The 15,298-nt window shown below is 49.8% G+C and overlaps 1 protein-coding gene across 3 annotated transcripts in view; it reads right to left on the minus strand.

Annotated features, from left to right (window-relative positions):
• TK2 (thymidine kinase 2) overlaps positions 1-15,298 on the minus strand; it is a 33,287-nt gene that overhangs the window by 9,886 nt on the left and 8,103 nt on the right. For all 3 annotated transcript variants that reach the window (XM_049622573.1, XM_049622572.1, XM_049622574.1), the window contains 2 exons: positions 12,845-12,934; positions 10,159-10,232 (listed from right to left, as the gene is read on the minus strand). In XM_049622573.1, the coding sequence (XP_049478530.1) occupies positions 10,159-10,232; positions 12,845-12,934 (164 nt within the window). The remainder of the gene's footprint in view (positions 1-10,158; positions 10,233-12,844; positions 12,935-15,298) is intronic.

The raw sequence follows: 15,298 nt of genomic DNA on the forward strand, positions 1-15,298 counted from the left end.
ACCTTGGACCCTCCACCGCTGGGGGACAGCTTATGGTCTAATGCAGCAAGAGTCATGGAACTGTTCGATGGGAGAGCTCATTTGGGATCTGAACTACAGGCAGAGAAAGGGACTCTGAAGCCTGTCCCCAGAGAACAGGGATGGCACTCAGTTTGGAAGGTGGAGCAGCAAATCAATTCCACCTCTAGAAGTTTATTTCGTGGAAATAATCATGGATGTCCACCACAGCACCCCCTAAAACAATGAAAAGCGAAACCTTGGTCCGTTGACAGAACAGCAAACCATGCAGTGACTGAAAGACAACATTGTAAAATAATACTTAATGACATGGAAAATGCTCACAATCGAATGTTCCATGAGAACAGCAGGACAAAAAACTGTATATAGTATGACCCAACTGTATTTTCACAAGAATCCGTTCACACATTATGAAAAAAGACTGTGAAGAAAAACAGCAAAATGCATACAGTGCTTTTTTCTCTGAGCTGTGGGACCAGAGGGGACTGTGTTTTCTTTCTACCTTTCTGTATTTTCCAAAATCAGCAACATATTCGTTCTCAAATCAAGGGTTGGGTGGAGGGGAAATAACTACATATTTAAAATGTGAACTGAAAAAGGAAGGAAGGAAGGAAGAATTCAAGACAACAGTCTGAGCATCTACGAGGCCTGGCGTCTCTCCCCAGCTCCAGCGGGTTTCCCGCGCCCAAAGAGGAAACCAACGGGAAGAGACAGAGGAATGGCAGCTAGAGGGCACAGGCCTGTCAAAGGCCAGGTGATCTGCCAAGGCCCAGGAGGGGAATTCTCCCTTGTAACACCCCACCTACCATCTTGGATCCACTCAGAACAGGGTCTGGAAGGACTGGCTACAGGAAAATGGTCGTGCCTGGGCCCCAGGGTGCACAGGGGGCTTCTCGTTGCCCATGAATGGTGGGGGTAAGAGAAGAGCCCAGTGGAAGGGCGGTCTAGAGCTGGCCCCCTGCCAGGCGCTGTGAATGGACTCCCACCTGATGGGGAAGAGGGATGCAGGGATGGGCATGGACAGAGATAAGAACTCAGACAGTTGGAGGGGGGGGTGCTCTGGGGGACGAAGGGCACAAGCAGCCCTGCCTGGGGCCCAAACGACAGGGCATGGCACAAACTGGACAGGGACACTGCCCCTAGTCCCTGAGACACCACGATATCTTCAGGGCAGAACAGCTAGCTGTGCCTGGGGCGAGCTGCAGGAAAGTGTACGGTGCCTGAGAGAACAGTGGGGGCAGAGGGGCAGCTGCCGGTGCCTTAGGTCTTCAGGCATCAGATCTCAGCCAGGAGACGTGATTAACATGCGAAGGCTCTTGGAATGAGTGGGTGGAGGAGGGTGGTTGGAAGAAGTCCCACAACACTGCAGAGAGGACCCGAGCCAATGCAATCCAGGAACTAAAGGTAACGACTTTGTGACCACAGGCTAGTATGGTGTGAGGACAGGTGGCTGTCTCTTCTCTTATGTCCTTATAGCCCATTATTGGGGTGCCTGGGTGGCTCAGTCGGTTAAGCATCCGACTTCAGCTTGGGTCATGATCTCACCACCTGTGAGTTCAAGTCCCACATCAAGCTCTGTGCTGACAGCTCAGAGCCTGGAGCCTGCTTCAGATTCTGTGTCTCCCTCTTCCTCTGCCCCTCCCCTGCTCATGCTCTGTCTCCCTCAAAATTAAGTAAACATTTAAAAAACAAATTAAACAAAAATGAACTACTAGGACCTCATCAAAATAAAAAGCTTCTGCACAGCGAAGGAAACAATCAGCAAAACTAAAAGGCAACCGATGGAATGGGAAAAGATATTTGCAAATGACATATCAGATAAAGAGTTAGTATCCAAAGTCTATAAAGAACTTATCAAACTCAACACCCAAAAAAACAAATAATCCAGGGAAGAAATGGGCAAAAGTCATGAGTAGACACTTCTCCAAAGAAGACACCCAGATGGCCAACCAACACATGAGAAAATGCTTAACATCACTCATCATCAGGGAAATACAAATCAAAACCACAATGAGATACCACCTCACACCTGTCAGAATGGCTAACATGAACAACTCAGGCAACCACAGATGTTGGCGTGGATGTGGAGAAAGAGGATCTCTTTTGCATTGTTGGTGGGAATGCAAGCTGGTGCAGCCACTCTGGAAAACAGTATGGAGGTTCCTCAAAAAATTAAAAATAGAACTAGCCTATGACCCAGCAATTGCACTACTAGGCATTTATCCAAGGGATACAGGTGTGCTGTTTCAAAGGGGAACATGCACCCCCATGTTTATAGCAGCACTATCAACAATAGCCAAAGTATGGGAAGAGCCCAAATGTCCATCGATGGATGAATGGATAAAGAAGATGCGGTATATGTATACAATGGAGTATTACTCGGCAATCAAAAAGAATCAAATCTTGCCATTTGCAACTACGTGGATGGGACTGGAGGGTATTATGCTAAGTGAAATTAGTCAGAGAAAGACAAAAATCATGACTTCACTCACATGAGGACTTTAAGAGACAAAACAGATGAACATAAGGGAAGGAAAGCAAAAATAATATCAAAACAGGGAGGGGGACAAAACAGAAGAGACTCATAAATATGGAGAACAAACTGAGGGTTACTGGAGGGGTTGTGGGAGGGGGTATGGGCTAAATGGGTAAGGGACACTAAGGAATCTACTCCTGAAATCATTGTTGCACTATATACTAACTAATTTGGACGTAAATTTGAAAAAACAAAAAAATAAAATTAAAAAATAAAATTAAAAATAAAAAACATTAAAAAAAACTTAAAAAAAAAAAGTAGCCCATTATTTATTCAGGCCTGAGTGTTCCAGGGAAAGCCTGACCCCACCCCAAGCTTCTGGGGAGGCCCAGTTGGTCTAAGGGAAGTACTGTCCTCTCACAAGCTGCACTAATCAGTACAAGGCATCCCCTGGCCACACCAGCCCAGCCTGGGCCAGTGAGACATGAGGGAGGCCTGCAGGGGTTGATAGAAACCATGCTTCCTCACACTCAGAGGAAAGCCACTGGCAAGACACCTACTCTGGCTAGCAAGTGAGAAACCTGGTTCCGCCACAGCCATTTCGTCACCATGGAGGAATCATATTGAGGATATGAACGAGACACAAGAGTAGGAAAACAAGGCTGGAGCTCCTGAATGAAACCAACCCTGCCTGCCATTAAGATAACCACTAATGACCTCATCCTTCGGGGTACTTGGAGCTGGGTTTCAGTTAGTCGCAGCTCAGAGTATCTGATTTCAGGAAACCAAACCACTCTCTCTTCATGTGTTTTCCTTCACTGGGAAACAAAGTTTCGTTGTCCAGAACAAAACTGACTCTGAGGGAATGAGGGTTTCCCGAATGCAAGCTGCTAATCGGCCCCTCCCCTTCTCCACTAAAACGCAGACCAAATAGCCTGAAGGCACAGAACAGACTAGCAACCTAGGGCTGTGGACTAGTGAGCAGGGCCAGAGGCAGAACTGCCCAGTGCCTCCCAAGTCACTGATGCTTGCTGGACAGTCAGGTGTCATACTTTGCCCTGCAGAACTTCACATGTGTCTGCAAGGCTCAAGGCAGATTTTGCCAAATCCCAGAGCTGGGAAGATCCCAGAAGCTGGAACTGCTGAATTTAGTCACCATGCAGAACACATGCAGCACAGTGTTAACTGAAAAACCAGACCAACACTACCAGAAAAAAGGGTCACGATGTGCATGGAAGGATGCAGAGACATGGGGATGGGGCTCACATCTGCGGGGGTCTCTGGAGCCTGCCTGAGAGCCACTATTCCCCTGGAAATCAGTTCCAGATGATCTCAGGATACTTCCTGAGGGGCACAGGGGCCTCCTGGTCCCACCCCAACCCAGCCCAAACTGGCAGCTTCCCCCACAGAAAGGAAGAAGGATATCCCTTTCCAGCGCTCTCCTGGAGAGGTCCTCCGTGGCGGCAGCCTCCCTGCCAGCCGGGTTGGCAGGAAGACCTCCAGGAAACCCTTCCGAGATTGCTGGGAGCACTGTGCTAGGGGGTCCAGGACAACCTGTCACTGGCTAAGCTGAGTGAGGAAACGGAGGCCTGGTTTCCGTGACTCTGAGGAATGTCAGAGAGCAGGTGCTGCTTTATCCATATTCGCAGTTTTCCTCCTAGAAATTCTGCCTGGCTCCTCCTGTGTCTGCCTCTAGATTGGGGCACCCAGCACCAATAAGCCACTGTTTTAATTTTTTTTTTAATTTTTTAAAAAACGTTTATTTATTTTTGAAGGAGAGAGACAGACAGACAGAGCATGAGTGGGGCAGGGGCAGAGAGAAGGAGACACAGAATCCAAAGCAGGCTCCAGGTTCTGAGGTGTTAGCACAGAGCACGAGGTGAGGCTCAAATTCACGAACTGCAAGATCATGACCTGAGCCAAAGTCAGACACTTAACCGACTAAGCCCCCAAGCCACTGCTTTTATTTCCACAGAACACACAGTGGGCGGCGCCTCTCTACAGAAAATTCAACCACTTGACTCCCCAACAGTGGAATGGGTGGACTGAGAGGGTTTCGTGGTGCCATCCCCTTACCCAGGGTGGCAAAACCGAGGTCTTGGATCCACACAATTCCTGCTGGCTGTTTTGCTTGGCACAGTTTGCTGCTATCTTCCTCCTGAGGCCCTCAGAGGCCCCAGTTTGCACAGCACAGGCTGGAACAGAAACCTCTCATTCATATGCCAGTCTCCCTGTATACATGATTGTCTCTTGTTTTCACAAGACCTTATATGATCAATTTTAGTCCCAAATTTGTAGATGAGGAAAACTGAGGCCCAGAGCAGTGAAACACACCTCAGTCTGAGCAGGAATTAAAGCCTGGCTCTCTGTGGCCCCAAAACTCACATGCTCTGCATTACATCACTTGCCCTTCCTGTCTGTCAAGTGAGGGGGCTTGGGGCGCCTGGGTGGCGCAGTCGGTTAAGCGTCCGACTTCAGCCAGGTCACGATCTCGCGGTCCGTGAGTTTGAGCCCCGCGTCAGGCTCTGGGCTGATGGCTTGGAGCCTGTTTCCGATTCTGTGTCTCCCTCTCTCTCTGCCCCTCCCCCATTCATGCTCTGTCTCTCTCTGTCCCAAAAATAAATAAAATAAAAAAAAAAACGTTGAAGTGAGGGGGCTGTTCTGGACACTCCTGTGTCTCTGTGGCCGCAGATGGAGGAAAGGCACGGCTCTCAGAGTCAAGACCCAGGCCTAAGTCCCCCTTTGGACCAGAGCAGGGGAAGAGTCCCAGCTCCTAGACCAGCTAGGGAAGTAGGAGGGCCTGCGTACTGTTCCAAATGCAGGGTCTTCATCAATGTCCCTGATCTGCAACCCCAGGCGAGTCAGCTGTCACTTCTCCAGTTGGGCCCCACTCAGTTCCCCTACTTGTGTTCTTCGAAAATGCCAACCAATCTAGTAAAACCTTGGCATTCAATTATTCAGCCCACAAGGTTTGGGCCACACAATTGCCTGCGTGGCCACTTTAGCTACATGAGTCCTTCTCACCACCTTCAGCTTTTCACTTCAGCGTGGTGCCCAGGCCTCACAAGTGCCTGGTTGTTAAGGAGGCTATGTAACTGGAATCTTCCTCTTCAGCAATTAACACCATGCTCTCACACCCCTAGCAGCATAATTGCACTCATATCCTGCCTGCCCCAAACTCACTGCAATGGGGGGGGGGGGGTGGCCAGAAGAGGCAGGTCTCTCCCTAGGAGAGCTCCTTACTTGTTCAAGGTCCAAAAGGCAAGGATACCTTCAAGAAATTTTGCTTTGGGGGATGCAGAATGCCAGTACGTGGCCTGGCGTACTCCCTTCCACCCAGCCCCCCTCCCCAAGGTTGCAATGGCTTTTAAGAAAGAGAAAAGGTTCAACCCCAACACCAAAGGGGCAGCAGCAACTTGTACCCGTCCCCATCAGGACACATCAGGAAGCTTTTTCCTGGAGCACCTGAGGATGGAGGGAGGCATGAGCTGAGCCAGGAGCTGACTCTCTACACGTGCCATGCTGGGGTTCCCAGTACCCAGCCGAACTCCCCACAGGTGGGAACTGAAACATCCTATTATAGGCGAGGGCAAAGGATCCAGCCAAACTCGAGTGTAGCATACATTTGGTTTAGGCTCAAAAGGACAGTAATCCGTATTTGTGGGGAGCAGAAAACTCTCAAAACATCTCCTTTCTCAGTAACACTTCACTGTGGCTGACCCACTACATCAAGGAAAGCTGGGGTTGGAAGGAGAGCGACGGAGAAGAAAGCCCACATTCCACACTACCTTGCTCTCATCACCTCGTTAGCTCCGGCTACAAACACTCCAATGTGCCTCCACACAGAAAACCTTTGGCCTATGGCTGCACCTGGCTGCACCTTTCCTGGCCCAGGAATAAACTTGGAGACCCTTAAAACAAAGAAAACACAACAAAACCCCCAACAACTAAAACTTGAAACAACAAATGTGAAATGGACAAACAGCAAGGAATGCAGGAAACAGGACCCCCAGCCCCTGCACTGAAGAACTTTCACCAGGGTGGACTGCCTGCCCCCAAGAAAGCCTGCAGGACTGGGCTCTTACTCTCCTGACCCCAAGGAAGCCACAGGAACAAAACTCTCGAGGAAAAGGGCTGGGCACTACAGTGGAGAGCTCTTTGCAGGCTGGCTGCAGGCTTCTTCTAAAGCCTTATGCCTCCAAGTGTGCTCCTCCCAGGATGGTGGCCACCTAGGGTGCTTGTTAGAAATTCAGGTTCTCAGGCCCCACCCTGGACTCAGCAAAGCAGCATCTACATGTTAACAAGATGTACGGTGATCTCTGGGAGAAGCCCACCATAAGGCCTGGGTGGAAAGAGGCAGAGGCCTGACTTGCCTAAGTAGACTCCTCAGGGCCTCCAGCCAGTCTGAAGCCTCTGGCCTTAAGGAGAAAAATCTCCATGCCTCCCACAGCTCCCTCATAATTGCGCCCCACACAGCAGGGCACAGGGCAGCTCCCGCTGCTCAGTCACCCGCCTGGTCAGGAAGGAGCGTGGGTCTTCTGAGCCCATCTCAGTTCCTACTCTGCCAAACAGGGTCCACAGTACCTATACCACAGGGCTGCCCTGAGGACTCAAAGAGGAGTATGAAGAACCAGACAATAAATGTGGCTCCTGGCCTGCCCTTCAACCACTTGAGCAAACGCCCTCATTTCCAGGGAACACAGATAACCTGGTCCCGGTCACAGCTGAATCACCCGCACTGTGGAGGTCCTATTCAGAGCCCCTCTCCTTGAGTTCCCCACCTCCAGAATCTGGGGACTCTAGGGTACGTGGCTGAGGGAGGAGATACTCCAAACCACATGCTCAATATAGTGTTTGTTACAGATACAAACAGAAGAACACATTATAGAGCAGAATGCAAAATCCACATGAATTTTTAAGATAAAAGAGGGGACTTCAAAGCAACTTCCGGTTTGTTAGTGGGCTTCTTTGGGCTATATGGTCTGGGAGGGCAAGTGGGGAAGCAGCCACCTGTGTGAGCATTCCTCCGCCTCTGGGAGGCTTCAGTCAAAGGGTTTGAGGAGCACCACCTTCTCCGATCTCCCTGAAACCGAAGTGGCAGATGGCCTCACCCCCCCGTAGGCTGCCACAGTGTTCCCAGCAGCCTCTGGAGTGCCCAATGCCATGCACCAACCAACAGCTTTTAGACTGAATCAAGCGATACCAGCAACCAGTCTTGAGGTTCCAACGAGGTCTTCAGGGGAACCCACGTTCTCTGAAGGCTGTATGAACTTGAAACAATTAGATCCCGAGAACAGAAACATGGACACAGTAAATTTCTCCTGTGGTTCACTGTCCCACCGAAATCCTAACCACAGATGCCAGGCATTCTGGGAGGGCCAGGGGAGGGATAAAAATGAAGCTAACAGGGCAGGAAAAGAATTTAAAAAAAAACAAAACTAAAAGCTATGGTCTTTTCCTACATTACCCACAAAACAGCCCAGGGCAAGGCCCACATTTTCTGGACCTATGACCTCAACCACAGCCACAGAGATTAGGAAATCAGACCCACCCATCAGAAGTGCTGGAATGAACAACTATGGGCATGAGTAACCAAAGCCCATGACATCAGCTAAAACCACCTGCTGGGACAGGCAGAGACAATGGCTCCTGGGGAAACTCACTAGGCCTTGCAGCCTGCAGGTAGGGGCTGGGGGGGTTAACTGGCAAATTTGGCAAAGATCAGGGTAGACAAGGACCTACATAAGAGGCACAAACCCTAAACTAGGCAACTGTTCCATAGGCTCTCTAGATGGACGACAGGACTTAGAGATAAGAAAGGCTCAGGGAGGTTTAGGAACTCGGCTGTGCGCACAAAGACAGCAAATTCCAGAGCCAGGATGGGATGCAGGTGCCCCGAACTCCGCACCTCACTCTCTCCCCTGGGCCTCCGGTCATTCCATTCCAGGTTACCCACTTCAAAAAGAGCCACTGGCTGCCACACAGAAATGGCCAAGCTGACAACAATTACAAAACAGAGAGCCTCGTCAGGTGAAGTCCCACCCTGCTGCCCAGGGTCCACACGTCAGAGCAATAAACAAACACCAGCAGGGCTTCTCTATTCTTTCTCTTCTCTCCTCTACCTGTCCTCCCTCTGGCTAAGGCACTGATGAGCAGGGAGCAAAGGAAAGTGTAGTGGACACCTGGGCTCCACTGAAACCCCAGGCAGCTGGGGGAGGATGGGGCTCTAGCATCAGGACCACTCCTGCTGGAAGGCTGGGGGACAAAGCCATAGTCATGACTTGCCCTGGCTGCTATCCTGACTCATGGCAGGAGTCTAATGCTCGGAATGGATGGGAGCAGAAGCTGTTGTTTTGGGGGCCACACAGGCAGACGGGCACAATACACACCAGCTCGGGACCAACAGAGAAGCCTTTTTAGTGGTCCCCTCAAAGGAGAAGATGTGAAACAGCTGGGGCCAGAGCCTGCGAAATGTGCCAGGCAGGAGACCCAAGAATGGCTGCAAGTCCCATTGCCCAGCAAGAGCTCACGATATGGCCCAGGTGCCAGCCCCATGCTGTGTGCATGCTAGGCAAGTATACCTGCCACAGGGCCCAAGGAGCTTATGGTCCAGCTGGCGGGGGTGGGCAGGGGAACCACAACAGACAACTGAGCAAATACACATAGACAAAATTGAACCATGTGTAACTGCCATTTTGTGGGTCAAATTTGGTCAAAATTAATAATTTCATACAGTTCAACCTGATCAGAAGTTGTCTCACACATTATGAAGGAAGCCCAACAGCAGTAATTAAAAATAAGAAAGAAGTCCGACCCATCCAGACAGGGTGGTTGGGGAGGGATGGGAGAGGTGACACTTAGGACAGTTGCAGAAGAGAGGGACGGGGGAGCCAGCATGTAGAGCCAGCACACAGGCCAAAGCCTGCAGCCCATCTCCTTAAGATCCCTAAAATCAGCAGTAAACTGAGCACAGAAATCAGGAGGGTCCCAAGCCTCTGAGTCCTCAGCACTGTGGGCCACCAGAAGTCCCCTAACCGTGTCTATATGACAGAGTCCACACCCATGAGGACAAAAGACGGTTTTGGGTGAAAGGGTAATAGCCTGACCACGCCATTGCCCTGGGTCTTCACTCTGCCCCATATCCTCCCACTCTGCCATGTGATCCACATGGGCCCTCCACAACTCTCAGACTGGGGTCAGCTGGCGTGACCTGTTTTGGCCAATGGGGTGACAGCAAATCTGTAGCCGAGGACTGAAAAGTGCTCGTGCATTTCTGCTGGTGCCTCTGCTGTCCGCCATCACCATGAGAAGTGAATGTCCAGGCTAGCTTGCTGGTCCCAGAAGGAGGATGAGAGGCACAGAGAAGAGAGGTGAGTCACCCCAGTCACCCTGGCTGGAGCCGTCCTAGACCAGCCGACCCCCAGACATCACGGACAGCAGAGCCACCACCTGGCCAGCCACCCCAGATGACTGAGCAAAATCCACACAGAAAGCTGTCTGCCACTGAGGCTTTGTGGTTGGTTATTACACAGCAGGACTATGGCAGTACATGCAAGAGACCGTACAGGAGGTACTCAGTATCTGTCACAGGAGTAAACAAGTTCCAATTTCATTTCTAAAAAATTAAGGGTTTAATAATTTATCAACTGTGTAAACTACAGTACCTTCTATACAGGTTTTCTACAAAAACATATCTTGCACTGTGAATCGACCGCTCCATCAATCGTACCGGTGATGTCTAAAAGAAAACAAAGTGATTCATTGACTCAGGTCAGGAGGGCTTGGAGGATGCTTGTTGCTCCCCCCGCCTACGGTCTGTGCTGAACACAAGAATAGAGAAGCCATGGGATGGTGAGGCAGTCACCAGAGCAGAAATGTGGGTCTAACATGGGGCTCAGCTGTGCTCTGCCCCGCCCCCCCCCCCCCCCCCCCCCCCCCCCCCCCCCCCCGCCCTCGCCACGCCCCGAAGCTCTCGGTGGCCTCGGCAGCAATGCAGGGACGGAGGGCTCAGCAGCAGCAGCCTCTTTCATAGGAGAGGTGAGGCTCAAATGGATTATCAGTTAGGGGAAATGCTAGAAAAACCACCAAGTGCTGTCCAGTGGAAAGTGTGGTAATTATGGAACTAAACAGTGTGCATTTGCTTAATGTATGCCCAAGGTAAAGCCCCGAGAGGGCTGGAGTGTGTGTGACATGCTGGGGACTCTGCCATCAGTGACTGAGGGCCTGGCTTTCCGGAACCCCACAAAGATGTGAGACCTTTGTGCCTCTGCACAGGACTGGCTGGGGATCACTGCAGACCTTTGCAAACTGGGAAGGACTGTGCCCAAGTGGGCAAACACTGCCTCACTCAGCCTGGCCCACAGCACCCACGGGACCTGGACTAGCAAATCAGAGGCATATTCAAAGCCGTAACCCAGGAATTTCCTGGGTGTTTATCTGTCCATCCATCTTCCTTTCCATTTTTTTCCATCCTCTCCTCACTTATGACCCTCTGCTACCCATATGTTGCTAGCACCCCACTCATCCAACTCTCCTTCCGTTCCTCCTTCCTTGTCTATCTTTCTTCCTCTCCCATGGCAGACTTCCTTAAACGGAGAAACACACATATGTCCCCTTATATTCAGATATATTAGACACAATTTAGATTTGCGGTTGAGTGCCTGTTCAGGAAAAATAGGGTGAGTAAAGGGGGAAAAGTGCCAACCTCAGATGCTCTGACCTGTATCACTTAGGTATTTGGGGAGACAGAAACTCATACAGTTCTATCTTTCCATCTTTAAAAGATACAGATTTGTGGAAGGATAGCTATAGTCACAACTGCCCAGCTCTGGATCAAACCACTCAGCTGAGTGGCTATGTCAACATAACAGGATGTAGGGACCTCCCATCTCCTTCATGGACAGCATCCATGCTGGTCTTCCAGGTTGTGCTTACAATTTTGAACCACAGGTGCCGATCAGGCTCTCTTCAGTCAGCTCTCTTTTAAGAGACTCTGTCCCTATTCACATGCCAGCTAATAGAGGGGGTCTAAGCGGCATGTTTGTGCCCTGTGATCTGTGCCAACACCTGATTGGCCCACGGGTAGACACAGGGACCAAGCTGAGCCAATCAAATTCTTTCTCCCAAGAATTTGAACCAAGAGCCAAAGGTGAAGGTTAGATCAGTGGTTCTCAAGAGTGGCTAAAATGAACAAGTCAGGAGACTATAGATGCTGGCGAGGATGTAGAGAAACGGGAACCATCTTGCACTGTTGGTGGGAATGCAAACTGGTGCAGCCGCTCTGGAAAACAGTGTGGAAGTTCCTCAAAAAATTAAAAATAGATCTACCCTATGACCCAGCAATAGCACTGCTAGGAATTTACCCAAGGGATACAGGAGTGCTGATGCATAGGGGCACTTGTACCCCAATGTTTATAGCAGCACTTTCCACAATAGCCAAATTATGGAAAGAGCCTAAATATCCATCAACTGACGAATGGATAAAGAAGATGTGGTTTATATATACAATGGAACACTACTTGATAATGAGAAAGAATGAAATCTGGCCATTTGTAGCAACGTGGATGGAACTGGAGAGTGTTATGCTAAATGAAATAAGTCAGGCAGAGAAAGACAGATACCATATGCTTTCACTCATATTGGATCCTGAGAAACTCAACAGAAGACCAGGGGGGAGGGGAAGGGGTAAAAAAAGAAAAGTTACAGAGAGGGAAGGAGGCAAACCATAAGAGACTCTTAAATACTGAGAACAAACTGAGGGCTGATAGGGGGTGGGCGGGTGGCGGGGGAGGGGAAAGTGGATGATGGGCATTGAGGAGGGCACCTGTTGGGATGAGCACTGGGTGTTGTACGGAAACCAATTTGACAATAAATTTCATACCAAAAAAAAAAACCATGCAAACAAACAAAGCATGCATTAAAATCACCTGGAGAGCTTGATAAAACACAGATTGCTGGGCCTCATCTCTAGAATTTCTGATTCAGCAGGTCTGAGATGGGGCCAGAAAATTTCTAACACGTTCCCAGATGTTCCTGCTGCTCCAGGTCTAGGCACACTTGGAGAAGAACTGAGTTAAATAATGTTGAGCCCAGAAGGAGTCAGGTTGTGAACACTCAGGCTCACAGGGACATCCCTACCAACTTAGTGGCTAGCTGAGGCTGGTGGGGGAGGGCACTAGAGGCTGGAACTCAGAGAGCCAGGAACAGGAAGCCTTGGCCCCAAAGACAGAGAAGGCTGAGCAGCGCTGAAGGTCCAGCGAGGCTTCCTTGCAAGGTTCCCCTCCCTGGAAACCATATACCCACCACGGCAAGAACATTTTCAGAAGGCTAAAGCTGAGCATCTGAATGTACCTGGGGACGAGTGTGGTGGTCCAGCATCGTGAGCTGCACATATGTCTGCAGCGTGAAGCCCCATCGACAAGCATCGCGGTACAGCAGACCCTGCAGAAGGGAGAATGCAGCACTTTACCCCAAAAACCTCGAGCTGTAGAACTCTGGTCTCTTCAGTCACTGATGGCCATCTCGTGAAACCCACATGGGGCTGTGATGGGGCCAAGGATGAAGCCAACATGGTTGCAGGGCCCTCAGGACAGTGTGGACAGACTAGAGCAATTATAGGACAACCAAGTAACAGCTGTAATAGGAGCCTATATAAAGTCGGAGGGAACACTCAGTCATTCAGTGTTTACTGAGTCCCCTGCAGTCAGTTCTCTATCCAGCACTCAAAGTGAGCCCGTTAAACCTCACTCAGCTCTTGATGTTCCTCCACTCAGAACCTTCCAGGGGCTTCCCATTGAATTCAGAATGAAAACCAAACCCCTTACCAAAGCCCACAGGGACCTAGAAAATCACTTCCATCTTCCCTTGTCTCCTACGACCCTCCCTCTGACTCAGTGTGCTTCCAACCACACAAGCCTCCTGAGTGTTCCCCCCAAACACCCAAGCACGACCCCACCTCAGGGCCTTTGCATTTGCTATGCCTTCTAACTGAACACTTTTGCCCCAGAAAGCTGTACTGCTCACTCCCTATGTTTAAGTCTGTGCTCAAGTGTCCCCTTGGCAGAGATGCCTTCCCCAACTATCTTATCCAAAAGAACAGCCCCATGCCCATCATTCTCTGTTGCCAGTATATATAAAACAGTCCATGTTCCATTTTTCATTTGCTAATAATCTTAAATTCTGCTCGTTTCCACATTTTTCCTTTTTTTCTCTCTCTCTCGGTGCTAACTAATGAAATTCCAGTGCTCCGCATAGAAAACTGCAAACTCCTACCTGCAGGTGAAAGAAAATCTCAGAAAGCTTAGGAGAAACACTCTCCATCTGAAGGCTGAACAAACATCTCCCTGCATCAGAAAGCCAATTCAGATAAAGTGATGAATTGAGACTTCACAAAACTACCAATCTTGCCCTTCTGTCCAGAGCAGAAACGTGTCTAGAAATACCTAATTCTATCATATTCTGTATTATAAAACTGTCTTTGGAGATGCTCTTTGTCCTGAGGAGACTCAGACTCTTGAGACCGGGACTGTGTCCTGTACAATGTCACCTCTGAGCCCTAACATCTATGACCTAACTATCGTAGCTGGTTCCTAAAGAATATGAATGTTTCAGAGGCTTCTTTGTTATGCCCAAAGAGAACGACTGGCATTCTATCTTCTCCCACATGCACAGAGGTGAAACTCTTTTCACGTCTCCGGGATTCTTTATTCAAAGGCTCTGAGAACTTCTGCCTTATTTAATTAATACCCTTTTGCCTACTTCGGGTATCTTCACAGCTCCCATCACCACCTACCAAATCACTACCGAATTGTCTTCTGCCTCCCCACACCAGAATATTAAGGCCAAGAGAGCAAGAGATTTGAGATGTCACTGCTCCAGAGTCTAAACAGTGCCTGGCACATGGCAGGCATTCAATAAATACTGGTTGAATGAACGAACGAATGAGCACCTACCAAGTGCCTGACAGAGCGCTATGTTGCAGCAAACACAGTCAGCCATATTAGACATAGTCCCTGCTGCTAGTGCAACTCAGAGTCTAATGAACCACACAAGGAGATGTCACTTGTGTTGCCAGAAATGAGGAGCCAGCACAAGCTCCCCCTGTTCCACGGGTCAGAGCTACTAGCTCTGTCATTTACCAGAGGTATATGACCTTGGGCAACTTATTTCAGCTGCAGTTTCCTCACCTGAAAAGTGAAACTAATCATCCCTACAACACGGGGCAGGAGCCCAGAACCATCATCCCTTTCTTAAGCTCCCTCTCACCAGACTCAAACTCCACCCATCTCTTTCAAGCAGCCAGAGCAGAGCCTCCCTCATGGGGATGGAAGGAAGGAGCTCAAGCACACTGTAGCCCCTGCTTGCTAGGTCCACCCTTGGGAAAGCAAGAGGTAGCTACAGCGTGAGCCGAATTCAGCCCCTGGGCATTGCCAAGTGCAAACCCAAATCAGAGGTTTACCGAGCAACTTTGTTACTTAGAGACAGGTCCTAGGGGAGACCTAGGTTCTACTGGGTTCCTTCTAGAAGAGGATACAGGTAGAATGAGCCACAGGAAATGGACACCCCTGGCAGCCGAGGCTGACCACCTGGGATAGTTTGGGATAGTTGACAGGAGGTCCCTGTGATCTGCAAATGCCCAGCCAGGCCTCAGAGCTCCTTGACCTCAGAACACCAATATACTGCCATCTTCCAATTGCCCCTCCCTCTTTTCCTCCACCCCAGCTAAGAGATAGGAAAATGCCTGGGCAGGGAGGGGGCAAACTCAAACACTGGCACACCATCCGCAGCCACTTAAGCCAAAGCTGG

Source organism: Panthera uncia (genome assembly GCF_023721935.1).
Source record: "Panthera uncia isolate 11264 chromosome E2 unlocalized genomic scaffold, Puncia_PCG_1.0 HiC_scaffold_20, whole genome shotgun sequence".
NCBI lineage: Eukaryota > Metazoa > Chordata > Mammalia > Carnivora > Felidae > Panthera > Panthera uncia.